Raw genomic sequence first — 23,301 nt, 5'->3', positions numbered from 1 at the left:
AGCCCTCCTACACTGTTGGTGGGAATGTAAACTGGTGTAGCCACTATGGAAAACAGTGTGGAGGTTCCTCAAAAAATTCAAAACAGAACTTCCATATGACCCAGCAATTCTGCTCCTGGGTATATATCTGAAGAAAACAAGAACACTGATTCAAAAAGATACATGTACCCCCAATGTTCATAGCAGCGTTATTTACAATAGCCAAGATATGGAAGTAAACTAAGTTTCCATCAACAGATGACTAGATAAAGAAGATGTGAGTTACACACCACACACACACACACACACACACACACACACACACACACACAGGATTATTATTCAGCCATAAAAAAGAATGAAATTCTGCCATTTGCAAAAACATGGCTGGACCTAGAGAGTATTATGCTTAGTGAAATAAATCAGACAAAGACAAATACTCTGTTATTACTTATATGTGGAATCTAAAAAATAAAACAAATGAATGCATATAACAAAACAGAAAAAGACTCACAGATATATAGAACAAACTCGTGGTGACCAGTGGGGAGAGGGAAGGAGGGAGGGGCAACATAGGGGTAGGGGACTCAAAGATACAAACTACTATGTGTAAAATAAATAAGCAACAAGAATATATTGTATAGCACAGGGTAATATAGCCATTGTTTTGTAATAACTTTAAATGGAGTATAATCTATAAAAATACTGAATCACTATGTTATACACTTGAAATTAATATAATATTGTAAATCAACTATACTTCAATAAAAAAATTTCAACAGCACTTAACAGGAATTAGCACAGTAGCTATGGATTTCTCATGGGAGTCAGCTACCTCTATAATTATTTTCATAAGCTTATTAGATGAAGTGTCAATCGTACAATGGATTGGTGCCCAAAGGACTAGGTTTTACTGGAGAGCCTGGAGATTCTCTACTTTTAAGTATCATCCATGCATACACAAAGATACAATATCTATGCACACACACACACTGGGCTGTCAGCAGCAGTACAATGAACAGTGCTGACTAGCCCATCAAGATGTTAAAAATCTATTCTCCTCTATGTCTTCTTCTCTAAAAATGCACGCTGCTATTATTCGTAATACACATATAAAGGTATAGAGACTACTGAAATGTTCAACAAAACGGTTAAATAAATTATGGTGCATCTATAAAATGGAATCTTATATATCCACTTAAAATACTATTTTTGAGTTGAATGATATAAAAAATGTGCTCATGTGTGTAAAAAGAACATGATGAAAATTGCATTTTCATTATGATACAAATTTTTTTTTAAGTATACACAAATGCATAGAAAAAAAGACTTCAATGAAATAAATATATCCAAATTTTAAGAGTACTTTTTTAGGCAATGTGATTATGGGTAAATTTTTCCTTTTCATCTTTTTGTATTTTCCAAATGCTCTATAATTATCATCAGGGAAATTCACAATAAATACACAGTAAACCTTTTCTTAAAACACTGGCTGGTCCTGGGTTAGAAACCGTGAGTGCCCTTTGCTGGGCCTGATCAATATGGACGAACGCGCTGGTGCTGGCAGGAAGCCATGGCTGCAGGTATCTTGCTTGGCCTTGTCTGCCATCACGGGGATGCCGACCCACAGCTCTTTGATGAACGTTTCTCACATGGTAGCCCCTTGGTTGACCATTTTCAGGCAACTTCACTGAATGGCCCTATGATCCAAACACTAACTGCATTAGGACAAAGTGAGATGGACCAGGACCATGGTCCTGCAGACCACAACTCTTGCAGGTCTCAGAGAGCCCTCTGAACACGCTCAGGACAAAATCATCTGCCAGGCATTATGGGTCATATGATGCACGTGGCCTGCCAAGGCACTACAGCCAACTGCAGGCACGTGCCTTCCCCTTAGAGCTCAGGGCTACAGCTGTCTCAGAGACACTGCTGACTGCGAGGAGGGGTGGGAGGGGCGCATCTCAGCTTGTTCGCACAGTCTGCACCAATCACATAGTCTGCACCAATCTCGTGTGTGCTGGGGAGAAGGGAAAAGCCCCTTTCCCCTACTACTGTCTCCCTTCCATATTTTACTGGGTGGAATAAAAGGCAAAGTTTGCCTCTAAAGAGGGAAAAAAATGGCTGGTTACAATGAACACAGATGACTAATAGTGTTCAAGTTTATTTCAAGAGCTGCTAGATGACACAGCAAGGTGAAAGTATCAAAAGAGTGGTAACATATAAACAGTTGATAAAATATAAATATTTTTGCCATTACCAAGAACTCCAGAATCACCTAAATGCCAAAAGAGGATGCATTATTTCAATAATAAATATAACTCCTCATTGTACTGAAGGGATGCTCCTTAAAAGAGGAATGGTCAATGGGTTTCTTCCCAGTTAACAAATCTGACTGGATGCCTGGAGCCTTGGGTTCAGGAGGATTCTGAAGCTCAGTGGGAAAGATCCTGGTCAGTTAGCAATGGCTGTCATGAGTACAGGGGGCGCAGTTGAGGTATGCATCCACATATTTGCCATCTTGTCCTAAAGTGACATGCCACTGATTATTCTTTTTCATAATACGTTTAGATAATTCACAGGGACTCAAACTGTAGGTACCCCTTAACACCCACCCTCTCCTCAGCTTAGGGTGGCCTGGTAGAAGAGGTTCCAGCAAGCCAAGCATGAAACCCTTCCCCTCTCTCCTCTGCCTAGCTCTGTACCTTACCTTGATGTGAATCCAAAGCACATAGTTCTAGGTCTGTAGCTTCAGCCACATGGGAAGCCCTTCCCTTTGGCAGGAAATCTTCAGATGCTCATTTGAGAGCTGCTCTCCCCCTGTCCTTAAAGGAGGGAGAGAGAAGAGAAGCAGCTCTCAATGGCTGTCAGGACGTTTAAGGCACCTTAGCGGAGAATCTGAAGATTTGTTGAGAGGCTGTGTGGAAAAGGCACTGGACCTCGCGTCTGGAAGCCAGGGCTCTAGCTGGGGACCACTGCCTTTGCTGAGCCTCGGTGTCCTTCTCTGTAAAGTGGGAACCATGACATCTGCTCTACTCCAGAGAAACTATGGAGATTCAGTGAGAAAGTGAATGTGGCCATGGTCTGCAAACTGTAGAGTCTTATGTGAATCATCTAATTACATTATATTACCTTGCTTCTCATTTTAAAGCACAGCCAGTTCAATTATTCAAGGGGAGTTACTGCTGCATCAGTAGACTGTCTCCAGACCCTGCTTCTTCCTCTCTCTTCTGCTGGGCTTGCTTCCGGACTGCCTCACTGTTAATTAGTACTGTAGGAAGTAGGAAGAGAACTAAGAAACTCAATTCTATCAGCCTCTGCATTAGATTCTCAGGCTTACATTCCATTGAACCAACCAATTTTGTCACACTACGGATTCAATGATAATAGTTTATATTGGTTAAGTTACTATCTGCTAGGCACTGTATAAGCAGCTTTTCTGTATATTAATTCCTTTGGTCCTCATAATAACCCTATGGGGTAGGTACTATTATCTCCCTTTCACAAAGAAGATCTGAAGATGTTGAGTAAATTTGCTCAGAGCTGCCCAGTAGGAATCAGAGCAGGATTCAAACACAGGCCAGCAGGTTGTAGACATTACACACCTAACCGCCAGGCTACCTGGGAGATATCCTTCCAGCTGTCCATGCTGCTCCTATAGCTGGAGCCTTCAACGTTTTCTACTCGGTAATACACTTAAAAAAATTCAATATGCAATGTTAATATCAACATTTATGAGTATGTACAATTTGGAAGCATGAGGAGGAAAAGAGAAAAAGCACAAGAGCTAGAATTTGCCTGGGATTCCAAAGGACATCATACAGATATGTAATAATCTAGCATTCCCACCTCTGTCTCCATTCTCATTTATGGTAGGTAAGTCTAACTTCTGGGTTACCAGAGGCAGAGGTGAGGGGAGGGAAAATTGGCTGAAGGCAGTCAAAAAAGTACTAACTTCCAGTTATAACTTAAATAAGTACTAGAGATACAATTTACATCATGATAAATATAATTAACATTGCTGTATGCTGTATAAGCAAGTTGTTAAGAGGGGCCTCCCTGGTGGCGCAGTGCTTAAGAATCTGCCTGCCAATGCAAGGGCCATAGGTTCGAGCCCTGGTCCAGGAAGATCCCACATGCCACGGAGCAACTAAGCCTGTGCGCCACAACTACTGAGCCCGTGAGCCACAACTACTGAGCCCACGTGCCATAACTACTGAAGCCCAGGTGCCTAGAGCCCGTGCTCTGCAACAAGAGAAGCCATCACGATAAGAAGCCCGCGTACTGCAACGAAGAGTAGCCCCTGCTCACCACAACTAGAGAAAGCCTGCGTGTAGCAACAAAGACCCAATGCGGCCAAAAAAAAAAAAAGTTGTTAAGAGAGTAAATCCCAAGAGTTCTCATCACAAGGAAAAAAAGGTGTTTTTTTCCTATTTCTTTAATTGTTTATCTATATAAGACCATGGATATTCACTAAACTTACCGTGATCATCATTTCATGATGTATGTTAGTCAAATCATTATGCTGTATGCCATAAACTTCTACAGTGCTGTGTGTCAATTATATCGCAATAAAACTGGAGGGGAAAAAAAAGAATAGATTGAATAGCCAGACTGGAAAAAAAAATTTAATTTCTGGATCCAAATTTTTAACAGTCAAGAATTCGTATTAGAAACAGGACTATAAACAGACTGGGAAGAATCCTGAGTCCTTGCTTTTACTGCACTCACACACTCTTATAAGGGAAAGGAGACAGGCCAAGAAACCCTGTCAAGTATATTTAAATTGCTCCTGATAGAGTCATTCATTCCTACTTCAGCAAATTTTTTTTTCAGTTGACGGGAAAAAATCTTTATGATCACTCTGGACAACAGTGTTGGCACTCCCAGGGTCTTGCTTCTTCAGAACAGTCTCTGATCACGTAAGAACTACTGGAGCCCACCCATCCTAACAGGGTTGTACCTGGTGGGTAGAGATGCCAACCCTTGAGAATTAAAGCTCTTCAGACCCAAGAGAGTATCAGTTTTCTGTAGGACTAACTCCAGGTCTTTTGAAAGTGTTATAAACTAGTTGAGGCTCTACTCAGTTGGCACTTAGCATCTGCTGTCTCTCACTCAAACACTTGGGCTAGAGTGTCTTTTTTTTTTTTAATAATCTTTTTAAAAAATCAATTAATTAATTAATTTATTTATTTATTTATGGCTGTGTTGGGTCTTCGTTTCTGTGTGAGGGCTTTCTCTAGTTGCGGTGAGCGGGGGCCACTCTTCATCGCGGTGCGCGGGCCTCTCACTATCGTGGCCTCTCTTGTTGCGGAGCACAGGCTCCAGATGCACAGGCTCAGTAGTTGTGGCTCACGGACCTAGTTGTTCCGCAGCATGTGGGATCTCCCCAGACCAGATCTCGAACCCGTGTCCCCTGCATTGGCAGGCAGATTCTCAACCACTGCGCCACCAGGGAAGCCCTAGAGTGTCTTTATAAAAGAAGAGGAGATAGTATCTAGGCCCTGGAGAGCACAGGCAACCAGCTAGGCCTTCGGGGCTTCCATTAAGTGCCCTGTGGCTTTAGAGGTTCCTGTAAGCTCCTTCCAGATGATTCTTTGAAGCAGCATTTCCCACACTTTGCTGTGTATGTGACTCACCCAGGATCTACCTAAAACGTAGATTCTGAGTCAGTGGGTCTCAGGTGGGATCTGAGATTCTGCTTTCCTAACAAGCTCCCTGGTGACGGGGATACTGCTGGTCCAGAAACCACATTCTGAGTATTGAGACCCTAAAGCATCTGGGGAATTTGTCACGATTTATCTTAATGATCCATGATGCTGGTGTTACCAAGAAACCTCTGATGGGATCCTGGTCAGTCTGTCTTTTTGATAATAATAAAAAAAAAAGGTGGGGGGGTAGGTGGAAAAACTGATGAAACACCCAAATGGGCAAGAGTAATAGGTACCCTCTTATTTTAGGGGCTATCGCATGTTCTACAAAAGACAAGGGTTTGAAAAAAAAAAAAAGACAAGGGTTTGAATGTTCACCATATGAGCAAAAAACAAATGCCATGATAAACTTAAATTGTCAACATTCAATGTGTGTGTGTGTGGTTTTGTTTTGGTTTTTTTTTTTGGAGGTAGTGGGTTGTTTTTTTTTGTTTTCTTATTAATAGTTTTTTACTGAAGTATAGTTTATTTACAATGTTGTGTTAATTCAATGTGTTTTTATTAAAACCCACACTTGTGCATAATCTTTCCTACCAGACTTTCTGACCAACTGGGGCAGCTTCCCACAAGTGGATTCTCTCTCTTCTTCCAGACTCTTGACCAGACTAGAAGAGTAGAAGCAAGAATTGAACTTTTTCTGGGTCACAAAGGGTCTTCCTGTGGGGTATAATCCCTGGCTCTCCAGCCACTAGTGGCAAAAATAAACAACAGCCAATCTTGCTCATGCCAGTAAGACTTAATTAAGGGAATTTTTCTGGTGGAAGGATCTCTGTTTCTCAAGAGAAAAAAACGTGGAGTCATACAGCAACCCCAGGCAGGGGACCAGGGTCAATCAGAGTGAGAAAACCTAGGGAAGCACAGGCTCTCACTCCAGGTAGGGCCATCAAAGCAACAATGAGAACCTGCTGTATAGCACAGGGAACTCTACTTCACTTCGCTGTATAGTGGAAAATAACACAACATTGTAAAACAACTGTATCCCAATTAAAAAAAAAAAAACATCAACCAAAACAGCACAGAAAATCATCACAGCAACAGGTGCCTCATGACCCTAATGTCCACAGTGCTAGTAAGAGGAGAATACTCCAGGAGAATAGAGTAAAGCTTTGAGAGAACTAAAAGCCAAAGATTAGTTTTGGTTTTGCAGCTAACTTGGAAATGGTAAGTTCTCTCTTCTTTTGTGAACTGTTTTCTAGTGGGGGGGGGTGGAGGGGAGGAAGGACTGTTAATCATCACTAAATAAAAGATATAAAAACATGGAGGAAAAAAATGACTGGCATGGCCAGCATTATTTAGACCCATAACCACTATTTCATTATCTAACTCAATCATGTGATGGCTGGCAACTGTCAATCCAGGGCCACTTAAACAAAAAAAAAGTAGGACTCCAACGATTCTCCAATTCGCATTGATCAAGCCTAGTGACAGGTGTCTCCGAAGCCATTACTGGTGCCAGGACATGGATAAACCCTCCCGCTCACAGATGGCAATGACAGCACTGTCATTTGCACACATGTACCATTTGGATATGACATTGCAGCAGGAAGGAAAAAAAAAAACTAGGTAGAAGCTAGGCGGCCCCTGGAGTGGAGCAAATATAGGTCAGTCCAGGAAGGAAGCTGTCCCGCTGCATGCACGGAGCCACATATCCACCCAATAAGCATTTCCTAACAGCAGTTAGGAGCTGGAAATTGAAACAAACCTCAGTGGGGTGGCTGGGCTTTGATAGCCCTCTGTGTTCTGATTTTGAAGCTCCCCATGCATCCACGAGGCAGAGAAACATGTATGACCCCCATTTTAAAGATGGGGGCACTAAGGCTGAACACCACGGGCTGGGAGCCGGCCAGGCCAGGGCTAAGCCACCTTGCCCCACCCAGGGACATCTCTAAGGTTCTCTGGGCTATGGGGCCAAGATGGGCCCTTCTGGTCTTTCTTCTTGGCCGGCCCTCCTCCTGCTCCAACATTGTCCAGATCTCGCCCTTTCAAGCCCCACTCCTGGCGAAGCCACTGCCAGCACTTTGTTCCTCGATGAGCCCACTCACATCTGATATTCCCAGTCCTTCTGACACATAGTAGATAAGGCAGTTTTTTTAAAAAAAACACAACATAGTTCCTGATTATAAATGTTTTCTGTGACATCATGGAAAATTTAGAAAATCCAGAAGAGAAAATAAATATCACCCCTAACCCTGTCACCAGAGGCTCTTTGGTCATATGTCCCTCTGGGGGACAGGAGCATCCATTTGTCCCCCTTGTAGCACTAGCCTCAAACCCACTGAGTTGTACGGATCAGGTACTGAACGGATGGTTATTATTTTGCCAAAACCAGTGTCGATAAACTTTTGGCAATAATACCCCAACACTGCCCCCTTAGAATCTCTTATCTTAGCCAGATGCTTCTGTTAAGCGTGTGTTGAAATCACTTAGCAAATTGTTTTCTTCCTCCATCAAAAACCTAAGGGTCCTACGAAAGCTTTCATTACTGAGCTCACTTCTCAACAGTATTTTGCCGAGTGTCCCCATCCCGTCCGTGTCAATGCCAGCATTTACTCAGTGCTTATCCTCTGTGCCGTGCGCTGCACTAAGTCCCCAACAAGAATCGTGTCATTTAATCTTCATAGCAATCCTAAGGTAACTATCATCATTTGTTTCCTACTTTTACAAATGAAAAAACTGAGAAACAGCAAGGTCAAGAAACTTGCCTGAGGTCACACAGCCAGCAAGTGACAGAACTGGGATTTGAATCCAGGCAGCCTGCCCCCAGAGCTTGGGTTCCTCATCACTGTAGTAACCCGATTCTGCATAACTAGGTAAAGGGACCACAACCAACACCCTGCGCGGTCGGTGCACACTCACTGACATCCTCTCAGGAAACACTTCCCCAGAGAACCAGCAGATCGGAGTGAGCAGAGCAGGGAATGGAACTCCTTTGCACTGTATCTAGCAGAGTATCTAGACCAAAATAAATGCTCAATTTTGTAACCTGGAGTTTCCCTGTACGTTTTTGTGGCTCTGTCTCCTACCAGAAAGCCAGCTCCTTGAGCGCAAGGGCTGGGCACCCTGCCATGCCTCTTACTCTCCAAAGCGGTGCTTTGGCAAATAGCAGATGATCATACATTTTGTTGATCATGTGATGAAGAGATAGAGAAAGAAGAGGAGGAGTAACATGGTGAATAAGAAAAAGAATAATTATTTTTTCCTTGTCAAATCAAATAACAGATTTCTTTGGTAGGGCATGGACTTTGTGATATTGATTGTTTCAGCGCGGGGAAGGCAAACAGAAAGGGCGGGGGGAAGGCAAACAGAAAGGGGAGGAAAAGCACACAGTCTACAAAATTGGAATGTCCAAAGGTAGAGAGTGCTACTGTGGCACGCTGAGCCTTGCAGGCAGGATCGCTGAGGATGGCCAGAAGATGACTCCATTCTTTGGCCCATGCAGGCAGGCATGCGTGGGCTTCAGCAACGTTAATTGACCCTGCTTGACTGATGCCCCAAAAGGCAGCAGAAGGCTGTCAACAGAAAGGTCCTTATCTTTCTGGAGAGATTACCCAGCGTAGGGGCTGGCAGTGGGCTGGCCAAGGTAAAACAAGAATTCCAAGCCATGAATGAGGCTGTTCTAAGATGAAGGTAAAAATATTCCTTCTGTGGTTTCCCCAACTATAAACAAAAAGGAGCTACACAGATTGATCAGATTATCCAAAATTTTCAGGGGATGAGGTGCTCAAGCTTACCAGCGTGATAACCGTGTAGCATTTGGGTACGTGTTACTTCAACAAATACTTTCAGCTACAACAGCAGTAAGAGCCTTCCCTGGGTCTTATTTCTAAATCCAAAGCTCCTTTATATAAAACAGGTAAATACCAGTGGGAAGAAATACACTCTTCAGTGGAGAGGGAGAGGGTAAAGGCTTCCCCACCGATCTCCAGCAGTCCCTCACCTGGGTCTGTAACACTCCCTCTCATCCGACCTGGGGCACATCCTGACTGAGAGAAACCCAAAGCTGTGTGCATTTCACCCTCACTAGTCCTGAGAAGGCCTCCAGCCTTTCCCGCTGGCAGAAAGACCCAGCCAGAGTGCCCAGCACGCAAAAGCTTCCCCACCAAAGGGGGCGCCGTGCCAGGTAAAGGCCCCACCTTGGGAGCATCATCCCTGCCCACTGTGGCGGAAGGCTCTGCTTTAGAAATGAACTCTGGAAGCCCAACAGCGTTAAACGAAATCCGTGTGTCTCCGTGACACAAAGCAGCTTGATCTGAAAGAAAGTATTCAACCAAGTCAATCGCTTTTAGCTATGCATCTGGATTTTTTGGACTGTACTTTTTTCCATTTACACGTGGCGGCCTGGTTGCTGAAATACAGCCATAGACTTGGTAAAGCAAGGTGGCAAAAGAAGTCCTGGTGGGAGCTCACCTTCTGCAGTTAAGCCCATTCTGCAGGTAGTCTGTTGCTTGCCCCCACAGATGACAGCCACATACAGAGAATCAGGTGGCAGGCTAATGAGTGGAAGCCCCCTGAGGAAGTCAGCTGCACAGTGAGTATCATTTGCTAATTAGATAGTTTGGGGGGGGGTTAAGATTTGAGGGAACCAGTTTTTAAAAAAAAATTTTGCTTGCCTTGATATCTCTAGTTGGATGTCTAACAGGTATTTCAAACACTGACACGTCTATAACCGAGCTCTTGATAGTCTCACCCCTGAACTTTCCTCCTGCGGCCTCATCCATCCCAGTCAAGGAACACCATTCCCTTCACTGAGTAGGTGAGGACCTCTGGAGTCAGCCATGTCTTCTTTTTCCCACACCACACTTCCAACCCATCAGCAAGTCCGGTTGGGTCTACTTTCAAGGCATCTCCAGAATCCGGCCCATTTCTTCCACCTTCACTGTGACCACCATCCTGGTCCAAGACCTATGGCCTCACCTGGATGAAAGCAACAGCCTCCTCACTGCGCTCCCTGCTCCCACCCCTGCCTCACAGCCTGTTCTCTACTCAGCAGATCCCTCTTATGCTTAAACCCCTCCAGCGGCTCCCCAGCACACGGGAGTACAAGCCCAAGTCCTTCTGTGACCTGCAAGCCCCTGAGGTTCCTCGGATTCATCTCTCGAGGTTCCTCCCCTCCCCCCCAACTCAGGCCGTACCAGCCCCTCCTTGTTCTCTGAACACTAGTTTTCTCTCCCTCCCTCTGTGGTCATATTTGCTGTTCTCTCTACTCGGAAAGCTCTTCCTGTAGCTCTCCTCATGGCTCACATCTCACTTCAAGTTTTACTCACATTACCTTCTCAGTGAAGCCTTCCCTGCTCCCCTAGTCAAAACTGTCAGTGCCTCTGACACTTCTCACCCCCTTTCCCTGACTCATGTTTTTTTCTCCTCAGCACTTGTCACTAACACATTATGTGTTGTACTCATTTATCTTATGTTGTACTTATTTATCTTCTCTCTCTGCCCCTAGAATACAAGCTCTGTGAGGTCTAAGATTTTCATCTGTCTGGTTCAACTGCTAGGAACAGAGCAGTAAAGAGTGCCAAGTGCCTACTGGGTACTCAGTAAATACATCTTGAATGAGTGGAAGTGGGATAGACCAGTATCTTTAAGTCAAATATCTATTTTGAATAAGCCAAACAGGCTTAGAAAATTAACAAACAACAAAAGGAAATGGTTGGACAAATGATACAGATCAGATAAAGTGACAAAATCCACTTGAAATTCCACTTTTTATAATGATGGATTAAGTGATAGTGATCAGGACAAACTCCTGCAAAGAGAACTAAAAAATCTGGATTCAATATGAAAAATGCCTTCTTAAATATATTGAGAATTAGCACCCAGAGAGGTAAACCTATCATAAAAAGCTGCTTTTGTCCTCAGGACATCTGCTGACCTGGAAGAAACTTCTACTGCATCCTTGGCCTACTCTAAGAGCTAGGGAGACCAAAGTCAAACCCAGGGCCTTTCAAAGGAGCAAACTGTTATAAACCATTGTCACTTTAGGCTAGGACCCCTATGCTATGGTCTGAGTATTTGTGTTCCCCCCTCCAAATTCGTATGTTGAAATCCTGACCTTCGAGGTGATGGTATTAGAAGGTGGGCCCTATGAGAGGTGATTAGGTCATGAAGGTAGAGCCCTCATAAATGGCCTAGTGCCCTTACAAAAGAGGCCCTGGGGCTCTCTCTGTCTCCTTCCACCATGTGAAGTTCAAGTGAAAAGATGGCCATCTGTCTAGGAAGTGGGCCCTCACTAGATACCAGATCTGCTGGCACTCTAATCTCAGACTTCCAGCCTCTAGAACAATGAGAGATAAATTTTTGTTTATAAGCCACCTAGTCTATGGTATTTTGTAATATCAGCCTGAACAGACTGAGGCTGCTCTCAGAACAAGGATGAACCAGAATAAACCAGGCCTGCAACCTGACTGTCCATCACCTGGAGAGTTCTAAGAACCACAAGTCTCAAACTGATTGAGGGTGGTCTCTGACTGACAGGGCCCCTCCAGCCCTGGCAGAAGCAAATAAAAATCCTCTCTGGAGGAAAGTACCATCATCTTAGGCCTCAATATACCACTATATATAAATTTTCAAATACAAATATTCAAGCATGCAGAGATAATCCAACATGCAAAGAAACAAGATACCAGGACAGGGAACCAGTGGTAACTCCCAAACCTTGAAATACTGGAATATCTGACAGTCTCTTATGCAGCCAAGTCTACCATGTTCAGAGAAACAAAAGACAAGTTTGAAAATTCCAGGAAAGAAGTAGATACTATTTTAAAAGATTTGAAAAAAGAAAACAAAAATAAAGAAATCCTAGAGCAAATAACACTGAGCATGTGGAGTATTTATGGTGGGCAGGGAATTGAACTTAGGGCAAGTGTCACGTAATCTGACTTTCTCTTCCAATAAAGATAAAGAGAGAAGTAGTCTTCAAATTAGGGGTGAGTATTCATTTTACATGTTTTTCAGCTATAATGAAACAAACTGTCAGCTAACCATAGACATACAGATTCCTAAATCCTAAGGGGGTTGGGGGAAAGCAACCTCTGTAAGAGACTTCATAAAAAGAGAAAAGAACAGAACAACTATCCAATTTCCTCCTTCTCTATATCCATCAACATGGAGGCACATCCTTTATATAGCCTTCTGGCAATTTCCTATCATAAGAGAACCTCCATAGCACTTCCAAGCATTTTGGTTTTAAGTCTACTGGATGAGAACCAGAATACTCAGTTGTCTCATAAAGGCTCTGTTTGCTTCCCACCCAATCAGAGATTCTTAACTCAAGTGATGCTAGAAATAACCATCATCCCTGCAACAAACAGCTGTGTCGCATCCCGTTTCCCCCTCCCTCTCCGCCCTCAGCCTCCCTCCACTAGCTGCTATCTTTAAGCCACAGGGCAGACAAGAGAAAAACAATTAGTCACCCCAGGTTTTGCCCACTTTCCCCACAATCCATGTCATTCAAAGCACAATCACTGGAGACAACAAGATGGCTTTAGAAACCAAGCAGGCACCTACAGGTCTGAAAGACTTGAAGACTTTTTCCAAGACTTCATGGAGCGTCTTCTTGCCGCAGGAGGAGATATAATCCTGTGCTAGCTGCAAAAAAGGCAGGCAGTCCTCGCTCTCACTCCACACGTGCTACATGCCCGCCGGCAAGGGAAAGGAGAAAACAAAGACACACAGTTATTATACTCAGTTTGAAATAAACAAAGCCAAGAAGATTTTTTTTTTCTTTAATTACGTGAATTTGAAGAAGGCCTCCATTCCAGAGTAAACTCCATATAGTCATCCTTGATTTGTTTGCACTGAAGGAGATCAGAAAATGCATACCCTGCAGAAAACCCCCACGCTTCTGGGCCATAATCTCACCTGCTCAATTTTCCATCAGATCTGCTCATACGTGGTAAAAGCGGCATTGGGATCAATATTCCCCCACCCATGATTTCCACCGCCCCCCTTCTGGTGCCAGCTACGGGTGGTTTTAAAACAGGAGGAAGGAGAAACCGAGAGCCTGTGTAACCCTTACCTTTGCCTTCAGCACTGGCTGAAGGATTAATTAGGCATAGTTTGTAACTGCTTACTTGGAGATATTCTTTACCCAGATTAGCCTGTGATGATAAATTTACTTCAAGATGAAATGAATTCAGGAGAACACACAGAAAAGTCATCACTAAGTCACCAGGAAACAAAGGCTTTCTGAAAGCTCACCTTCCCTTAAAATGCTTTAAGAGGGCATCATCGTACCCAGGCAACACTTTGCAATGTTAACACGCGCCAAGAGGAGACTGATTTAGGTTTTATTTTTTTCTTAGGGCTAGACAAGTGGGGTATTTTTTCCCCAAATGAGGATATCCATTTTAGCACATCTTTAAGACTAGGCTAGTTTCTCCCATAAATGTTCAAGGATCTGGAGTAAGTCCAAGAAACAGGCTTGAGAGATGGAGATGCAGAAGGCCCCTGCATATCTGAGCAATGGAGGGGGCACTGAGCTACCAGGATGACATCGGGGTATCAGTCAGGTACCAAGAATCACTGTTTAGAGGGGCCTGAGCAATGACAGCTCAACGTTGGTGAAAAAAGTGTAGAGGAGAGGAAGATATTTGGCAGATGAGAGCAAGGAGTAGGGACTAGGCAGCAAGAGACAAGATCAATTTGGAGAAATGGTCCATGTCAAGCACTTGCCCCCTCCTATTGATACAAATGATTAGAGCATCACCCCAGAAAGTCATATGCCCAACACTCAATAAATATATTTCACTTCCTTCTTTCTCACTGCAGGATCTCCAGGAACTAGAAAGAACTTAAAACACTTCTCAGATCCAAGAGAGAACAACAAGGTGCTAATATGCCATCTTTACCACCCAGTTATCTGTGTTTCATAGATGTGAAGGTCCATTTCCGACACGTGCTGCTCTAATTCCAGCAGACTTCTAGAGCAGCTATCGCCTTGACCTAATAAAGATCACTTCTAGATTCTCCAACCTTAGAGAATAGCTCAAACACGATTCCCTATTAATTAGAGGCCCTTAAAGTTGTTGAGCCTCTGAAATGCCATTTATATAATAGTCTCTTGCATTGTACAAAAACGTAATAGTACAAAGCGCGTTTATATCCGTTACTGCACTTGATTCTTAATTAGTGGGGATTCTGCAAGACCAATAATAAAGTCCCACTTTATATAAGTTCAGCTCAGCACCCATTTTCAAACTCAAATTTTAAAAAGTTCAAGCATATTTCAAATTCTTATCCAAGTTAGAGATGGGGTTAACACCTAGCACCACACGATGGAAAATTTTAAGCCTGCCTTCCCTAGACTTGTTGTGAAGATTAGAGAAAAAGTAAAATGTTTATTTAGTGCCTGGCACAGTGCCTGGCTGGCAAATAGTAGATATTCAATAAATGGTGGATGTAAGTCGCCTATTTCCCCTTTTGCATCTGCAGGAGGATTGGGGGGAGGGGCTTCCACCTGCCACAAGGCTAAATCAGACACCCTATGTGACTTCACTGAGAACGCTATCCAAGGCAACTTGGGATACAGTTCATTCAGAAGCAGGTGTATCTATGAAAACCTTGCATGGCTATTTTTAAACTACATGTTTTTAAAAAAGTACTTCAAATTACAAAGTAAACTAAGGAAAGTATATCACTCAAACAATAACAGAATCACAGAGTATCCACCACTGCTTGGTAATCAGTTTATTCAGTCTGAGTGTTTCTAGGGCATCTACAGCCTCATGAGGAGATTATCCATGCCACAATTTTCATTACTCCACTTTTGGAGTTGTTGATTTATGAATATATTGGAGAAGAAAGACTTAACACCTGCCAAAGGGCCTTATGTCCAGTGTGCCTAAATCTCCTTCCCGTGGCTGTCTAACTCTTCCTGAATTCCCAGTAGTGTTGGTTTTGCGGTTTAAAAAAGAGTTTTAACTGAAGCCCTGCCCAAATGATAACGTGAGGGAGCAGGGGATTTGGAATAAGACAGGCCCAGGTGTCCACGGCCGCTTAAAAGACATCACTTGCTAAACGTTAATTGTTTCATGTCCATTGTATCTCATGATAAAAGGTATTCAGTTTTATTCATTGAAACTGTCCCCTTCTAAAATTAATCAAGACAGTCAGCATACAAGATAAGATGCACTAAAAATTAAGTCTGCAGTTGAGAACATAAAGACAAAGGGGAAACAACGGAAGAAGAATGTAAAACCAAGTGAGATTAGGACCAACAGTGCCGGTAGACAAGCCTGGCACTTGCCACGGATGGAACACAGATTTGCCTCCACTGCTTTCCAGAGGCCTATGCTATGCAAAGAAAGACACGCCATCAGTGCCCCGAGGCAGTGCCCACATATAAAACAGCCCAGCTCTTCAGAACTAACAGGAAAGGGACCAGGGACAGGAGGGTTACCACTCAGGAAAATAGAGAGGCCCATTCCAAAACCAAGGGAAGGCAGAGAGAGCATGCGGCGGCTGGGCTGAAGCTACTGAAAGCAGGATCTGGGGTCTAGTCTTGTACAAAGACAAATGGGCACTTGAAGACCCACAGTCCTGCACCACAGGGCGTGGCTACAAGGCCTTCAACTTGGAAAATATCAAGCATATGTAACCAAACACCCACTTTGGCCACGAAAAAACTATAGCAGGGGGTCAGAGAACCTATGGCTTTGAACAATGTAATTCCCTGGCAAATATAAATCTGAGGACAGAATGTACTGAATTTCCAATAGGGTAGTTGGAGCCAAGGCAGATTGCAGGCCTGGACTATTATAATAGGGGAAATGCCAAGAAAAGGCTTCGCAAAGGAGGGGGAAGCGGTGGTTCTTAAGCTTTAGCTTGCATCACAATCACCTGGAGGCTTATTAAAACACAATTGTTGGGTCTCACCCCAGAGTTTCTGATGGGGGATGGGGCTGAGAATTTGCATGTCCAACAAGTTCCCAGGTAATGCTTCTGCTGCTGGCTCTGGGACCGCAATCTGAGAACAAGAACCAGAATGGAACTTTGACTAACTCCATATTTGAGGGTGGGCGTTACATCAAAAAAACCCTAAATGTCATTACTGACTAAAACCACCTCGAATCTTCAGGATGGCATGGGTTGCAGTGAAGTGGCCCCCCTTGTGCCTACCTTGAGCAGCCTATAGATTCCTGCTCATTTAGAGCTGAAAATCCCCAGTGAGAACTCTGATTTCAGCACACACCATCTGCGGCCGTTCTTTCTGTTATTAAGTTGGGTCAGAGTTTATTATCAAAGCTCGCCCAGCTTAAGACATTATAACAATGTCATCTGCAAACAGGAAAATGAGCGCCTTTCTGTTTTCTGTAGTATAGATGAGAACATCCAGCTTACCCAAAAATGGAAGTAGATCATCGAGGTAGTTCAATCCCACAAACATCTTACTGATCAGCCTGTGTGCTCCTACTGTTCTGCCACTTGTGGGGACAGCGCTTGACTTCCTGGTGCCTAGGCAGAGCTGGGGGTGGCAGGGGAGCTAAGAACACGCCCGTCGTCCTCCCAGGACTCAGTTATCTGTGTCAAAGGGCCATTGCCAAGGGCCTCACTCTCACTGCATGCGTTTTCTGCTGTCGGCAGTACTGGGGAGTGCATTTTAAGTTGGTGCAGCTTAACACAAAACTGACTGCTCTCCACAGAAGAGATGGTATAAGAGGGTAAGAGCTACAAGCCATCTCATGCCAGCCAACGTATTTCTGCCCAGGGAAGAGCATGGCTGGCCACACCTACCACCTGCTCTTGGTGTCAAACACTGCTCTGTTTTACCAAGGAGGAAACTGAGGCTCAGAAAGGTTAAGCAACTTGTCTGTGGTCACACAGGAAGCAACAGGCAAAGCCAGGATGTCAAGAGAGGTGTCATGCCTTCAACCTGAGCCTCAGCTCCTTCCTTTGTAAGTCGCAGAAAATAATAATACCCACAGGGTGGATATAAACATTCCATGAGATAATCTGTAGATAACCCTGCCTCTCATTTGGCAGGGGCCCAATGAGTGCTTATTCCCTCCTATTTGAACTTATATTAGCAGAATTTTACTCTCCTCAGGATTATCACCCATGAATGATGAAGGGCATATCTTTTTCCCTGAAATAATCTCTCTGTATGAATAATGCATGGCCACTGTGGAAGGCATTACAGTATACCACTATTGCTCATTTAATCTGCAAATAATAATGTGATATAGGTATGATTATCCCCATTTGACAGAAGAGGAAACTGAGAATAGAGTTTGAATTTAACAAGAAAGTGCCTTCTTTCCACTATACCACCATGTAAACATGATGCAATCCCATTCAAACAAGCTGTATTTTCTTTCTCCAAAATGAAAAGGTTGTTATTTAGTCACATAGTTAAGAATAGAGACATGCCTAGGACGAAAATGGAGAGAGAAAGACATAGGCACAGGCACACATATAAAATTAAATCACACAGTCCCTCTATAAATAAAACATTTTTCTTCAATACTATGACAACTGCTACCTTTGTTTTTGCATTGAGGAGGGATTAAACTCTACAAAACTGTGCACCCAAACATGTCGTGGACAGTAAGGGAGCACCCCCCCCTCCTTGTCGGCAGTGCCCAGGCACCAGGGAGGGGCCGGGCAGTGCACTTTGAGAGCTCCTTTCTCCTGGCCTAGGCGAAAAGGGAAACAGCTGGTGCTGCCAGGCCCAGGAGCACGTGTCCCTCTGTCTGGCTGGCATGTTAGTGGCTGCCAACACTCCATTCCTCAAGCCTGACCGAGCTCTCAGGACCTTCTGAGCTGGCAGAAGAGGGGAGCACACTGACTGTGTGAGCTGTCGGCCACTTCCCCATGACACCTGAAGAGCCAGGCAGAGTAGCTGCGTCCCTGAACTTCCAGCACACACAAGGCACTGGCAGCTTATCCCAGGACCTGAACTCCTTGGCCATCCATGGAGAGAGACCTGAATCAGGGCAGCAGTTTGGAAACGGACTGCAGGGACAGGATGGCCTGTGAAGCAAGAAGGGGAAGGAGTGCACAAGGGACCCAGGAGCTGCCAAAGAGAGGGCAGACAAAAAGAAGTCCTTGTTCCTAGGCCTCTGGAGCCCCCAGCCTGATGCTGCCTGGGGTACAGTCTGCATGGCAGAAGGCACAGCCCTCTGGGCTTTGGCTCAAGTCCTGGCTCTCTTACTTCTTAGTGGCATAGTCCTGGATGAGTCCCTTAAGCTCATTAGCCTCGGTTTCCTCACCTATAAAATGGGGACATAATAATACCCACCTCAGAGAATATTTGTGAGGCTCAATAAGAAGTAGCCCTGGAACCCACAGGCTGAACTGGGTCCCCTGTTGTCACTCCTGTGGTGCTATATAATCACTACAAGGCTACCGTTCAAGTTGCTCTACCGTCTATTAGCTGTGGGAAAGTTAGTAAACCTTGCTGGGCTTCACTTTTCTCATCTGTAAAGTGGAGATAATTACAGGGTAGTCTGTGAGATTACTAAGATTAAATGAGTTCATATATGCAAAGTCTGACACACAGTAAATTGCACTTAAGTGGTAGTTGTCTTTGAAGCTGTCACTCTTGAAATTTAACATCTATCTTCTACACTAGACTGTTAGTCATTCATTCTTACAAACATGGATTGAACGCCTATCACATGTTTGACACTGACACTGTTCCAAGCGCTGCAATACAGTGATAAGACAAGCTCTCGTGAAGCTTCTAGACTAGTGGGGCAGGCAGAGAATAAACAGAGGACTATCAAGTGCTGATGAGCGCTATGATAAGAATAAAAGGGGGAGGGAGGGAGGATGTGGTCAGGAAGGTTTCTCCCAGGCCACAATGGCAAAAAGGAGCTGGCCATGTAAAGACGTGGGGGAAGAGTATTTTAGGCAGAGGGAACAGCAAACGTAAAGGCCCTGAGGCAGGAATGAGCTTGGCTTGTCTGAAGACCAGAAAGGCCAGTGTGGCAGGAACACAGTAAGCAAGGGGGAAGAATGGTCCAGGATGAGGTCATAGAGGTGGCAGGAGACAAATCATGTGGGGACTTGAAGCCAAGAAAGCTTAGGTTTTATTGCAATAATGGGAAGTCAGTTTAGGAGAGGTAGGGAGTGGTGAGAACATGACTTGGATTATATTTTAAATAGATCCAGAGGGACTGCTGTGCAGAGACCCTGCCAGAGCCACTAATATCATCACCCCCACTTTAGGCACGTTTCCCAAACAAGTCTGCTAGGGAGGTATTAATATCATCCCTATTTTACAGATGTGGAAACCAGGTCAGAGAGGGGTTAAATAACTTCCCCCAAGGCTCAAAGTTAGATGTGGGGAGCTGGGGTGCAAACTCGAGTAGCCTGACCCCCAGAGCCTGTGCCCCTAACCATTATACAACACTGCCTCTTAGATGAATAGAATGGCCCCATTCTAGGTAGCCCTGGCCAAGTGCAGAGTGAGCCCTCAATAAATGTCTGTTGAATGAATGAATGAATGAATGATATAAAGACAACCTGTAAATTGAGAATTGCTATGTAAATATTCTTATTGTTAACAAATCCTTCAGATTACATTCCTTTCATCTCCAATTTCTTCTAATGTTTAGCAGGTTTTCCTGGGGAAAGGAAAAGAACAGAGGTAGGACATTTACTTCATGTCTGAGTTCCCTTAGCTAGAGGCAAACAGCACTTGACAAATCTGGCCTGGGACAGATTAGAGATGTTTTGGGTGAAGAAAACTCCAGTGGTTGGCATCTTGTCCATTATGGCCTCTAGAAACTGAAAAAGTTCCAGTCTACCCAATGAATTACTCCCCCCCACCACGCCCACCATTATCTTTCTTCCCTATCTATTTCATTTAATTGTCAGTGAATGAATGCTTTCAAAAGAAATACTTTCAAGCACTTTACTCATACAGGTGGGAAAACATTTAAAATATAGTATCGGTGGCCTTGAAAAAGGCCTGATATACTTAATGTTTCTGAATGATGGTTTGATAAACATATTCAAGGCAAGAGAATAGCCTTGCTTTTCTCTACCCACTTATTCTCTTTGGATATGTCTCCTGCAGTGCCAGCAGGAAGGCTGTGTGGAACTCTCCCCCATAAAATCCGGAACCATGAGTGATTCTTGTCCCACCTCGAGCAATAAAGAGGGGGAAAGGTCACTGGCAGTCCAAGGAAGTCCAGGGCTAGAAGGGACTCCTAATCAAACCCTAACACTGCAGTTACTTGGACCCTGATGCCCTTTCCACTATATCCCTGGAGCTTACTTTTACAATGGAGTAAATCCCTTTTTAATGATCTCCCACTGACAACACTAATTTACTTATTTTAACTAGTTAATAGTGTTCTTACATACATTTATAGTTTACTTGCTCTTCACAAGTACCTATGATGGAGGCATTCTGATTAACCTCATTTTACAGGTGAGAAATTGAGGCTCTTAAAAAAGAGACAAGTTCTAAACTCTGGAACCCCAGATCTCTGACCCAAATTTGTGGGGCCCTTGCTGTGCAGTGGAGACTATTAGGTGCTTTATCTATTTGATCACCTGGGGGTTGGTATTATACCCATTTTTTGGATGCGTACACTGAGCATCTGAAAACATTAAAATGCATTTGACCGGAGTCACACAACCAGAACTCAAATCTGGCTGTCCCCCAATGCCATCCCTTCTCTAGAGTGTGGCAGGGCTGGGGCCAGGTGGGTTGTTCACCTTTGCGGGGTGGCGTGGAGGTGGTGGGAGGGGAATGCTTCAACGACAAGTCATACAGAAGCCTTCATCTCTCTGGGGCCAAGAGAGACAATCTTGCTGTCTCTGTAACTCCTTCTCGAACTTCCCGTGGGTGGTAGGGGCGCGCGACAGCTTGGACCTCAGCCCAGCTTTGTCTCACCCCACCTGAGGAGCCAGCGCCAGGCCTCGCTGAGGCGCTGCCCCACCTCCGTCCGCAGGGGCGGCAGCAGCGCCAGCTCCAGGCTCAGGCCGGCGACTCAGGCCGGTAACCTGAGCCCACAGCCGCCTCCATCTTACATTTGGGGACCATTATTTTTTCCTCGTCCTTACAAACACTTCATGAAGCGCCATCGTCGCCCAGTCTCTGCACCTCCCAGCCCAACTCCCCGGCTCTCTACATCTCCTTCCTAAACTACCAGCGCCAAGATCCCAGGTGGGCGCAGGATGCAAAGTCGAGGTTTTGGACACCGCAGTTCCAGGTCCCGGTACCTCCGAGCCTGGGGCAGGGCGGGGAGTGGGGTGGGGAGGGGGAATTCCCCCTCTTCTGGAAAAACCGAAGGGCTGTGGCAGGGCCGAGACCGCCGCCTCAGCTGGACAGAACCTCTCGGGCTCCAAACACCTCGTTGGAAGCTCACAGAGAAGCAATGGAAGCACGAGAGGAAAGGGGGATAGGCGTGCCTGTGTGTTTGTGTGTGTATGCGCACGCGCGAGTGCGTTTTTAAGATCCGAGGTGTAATTCCGCAAAGAAGGTGCAGGAGATGGGGCATCGCTAGTGTGGACGGAGGCTTTGTGTCCAAACACCGCTGAGAATAACATGGGGGAGGGGGACGGGAGCGGGTTCTCCCCGGCGGGGGCAACTCGAGGAGTTGTGTCTGCGTATTTAGAGGGTAACGGGGTTCCTCACCTGGGCGGGACGCCTGGGTGTAGGAAGCTCCCGACTCAGGATCCTGTGGGAGGGGAGGGTCCGTGCGCCCCGGTCCGCGCGCCCTGGCCCGCACTGGTGCGAGGCTGAGACACCCCCGGAGATGCTCCAAGCCGAGCACAGCGCTCGAGCCGTGGGGTCGCGTCCCGGAACCAGCCCTCTCTAGCCCGGCTCCCCGGATCCTAAGGACGCCCCTGCCTGCCGCCTACCGGACGCACCCGGAGCGCTGACCCCAACGGGCCGGGCCCGAGGGCTCCCCCGGCGGAGCGCGGAGCAGCTGGGTGCGCCGCGGTCAGCCGGTTACGCCCCCCCACCTCCCGCCCCACCGCCTCGCGGCGAGGGAGCTCGGGCGCAGGGAAGCGGCTGCGAGTCCACACTCCCGCGCGCTGCGGCGGTCCCTCCCCCAGGCACTCACAAAATTGTCCCCGCAGCCGTTGTCCGGACACAGCACGTAGAAGGAGACGCCGGGGTCGGCGTAGAAATCCATCCTGCGCTCGGTCTCCTCGGTGGCGATGAGCTCGAAGGGCGTGTTGGAACACCATTTCTCCGCAACGTCAGCCAGCTGCTGGAAATCCATCCTGGCCCGCCGCGCCCGTTGCTCCCTCAGCCTCCTCACGCGCCGCCCGCCTCCCGCTCCCTTCGCCGCCCGCCCTCCTCTCCTCGGGCGCGCTCCTCCCGGGCGGGCAGCGCGCGGCTCTGTGGGCTCTCGGGCAGGCGGCGGGGCCGGGCGACGCGGGCTCCCTCCAGTCCCGGGGCTCCTCCCGGCGGGGACTGTTTACATGCTGTGTGTAACGGGGTGGGCGGCGACCAGGGACAGCGCGGCGCCGCGCCCGGCTCCTCCCCGCTCCGCCTCTCCGCCCGCCCCCTTTCGGGCAGCCACCGAGGCTGGCGCGGTGGCCGGGCGAGGTTGGCTGTGGGCGCGACCGGGCGGGACCCGGCGCGGCGGGAGGGACCGGGCGCTCCGCGAGCTCCCCTGTTTCACCCCCCACCCCCGCCCTT

The 23,301-nt window shown here is 46.0% G+C and overlaps 1 protein-coding gene across 3 annotated transcripts in view; it reads right to left on the bottom strand.

The window, feature by feature from the left end:
- MTURN (maturin, neural progenitor differentiation regulator homolog) overlaps positions 1-23,301 on the bottom strand; it is a 31,053-nt gene extending 7,752 nt beyond the window's left edge. For 2 of the 3 annotated variants that reach the window (XM_079932017.1, XM_079932015.1), the window contains exons 1-2: positions 22,718-23,301; positions 13,197-13,319 (exon numbers count right to left, since the gene is read on the bottom strand). In XM_079932017.1, coding sequence (XP_079788143.1) covers positions 13,197-13,319; positions 22,718-22,879 — 285 coding nt within the window. In that variant the 5' untranslated portion in view covers positions 22,880-23,301. Of the gene's footprint in view, positions 1-4,462; positions 4,557-13,196; positions 13,320-22,717 lie in introns of all 3 variants that reach the window. The other variant, XM_079932016.1, reaches the window with a different exon arrangement.

This window comes from Stenella coeruleoalba (genome assembly GCF_951394435.1).
Source record: "Stenella coeruleoalba genome assembly, chromosome: 9".
Taxonomy (NCBI): Eukaryota; Metazoa; Chordata; class Mammalia; order Artiodactyla; family Delphinidae; genus Stenella; species Stenella coeruleoalba.
Note: the sequence above shows the minus strand (reverse complement) of the source record. Positions and strands in the feature narration are given on the sequence as shown.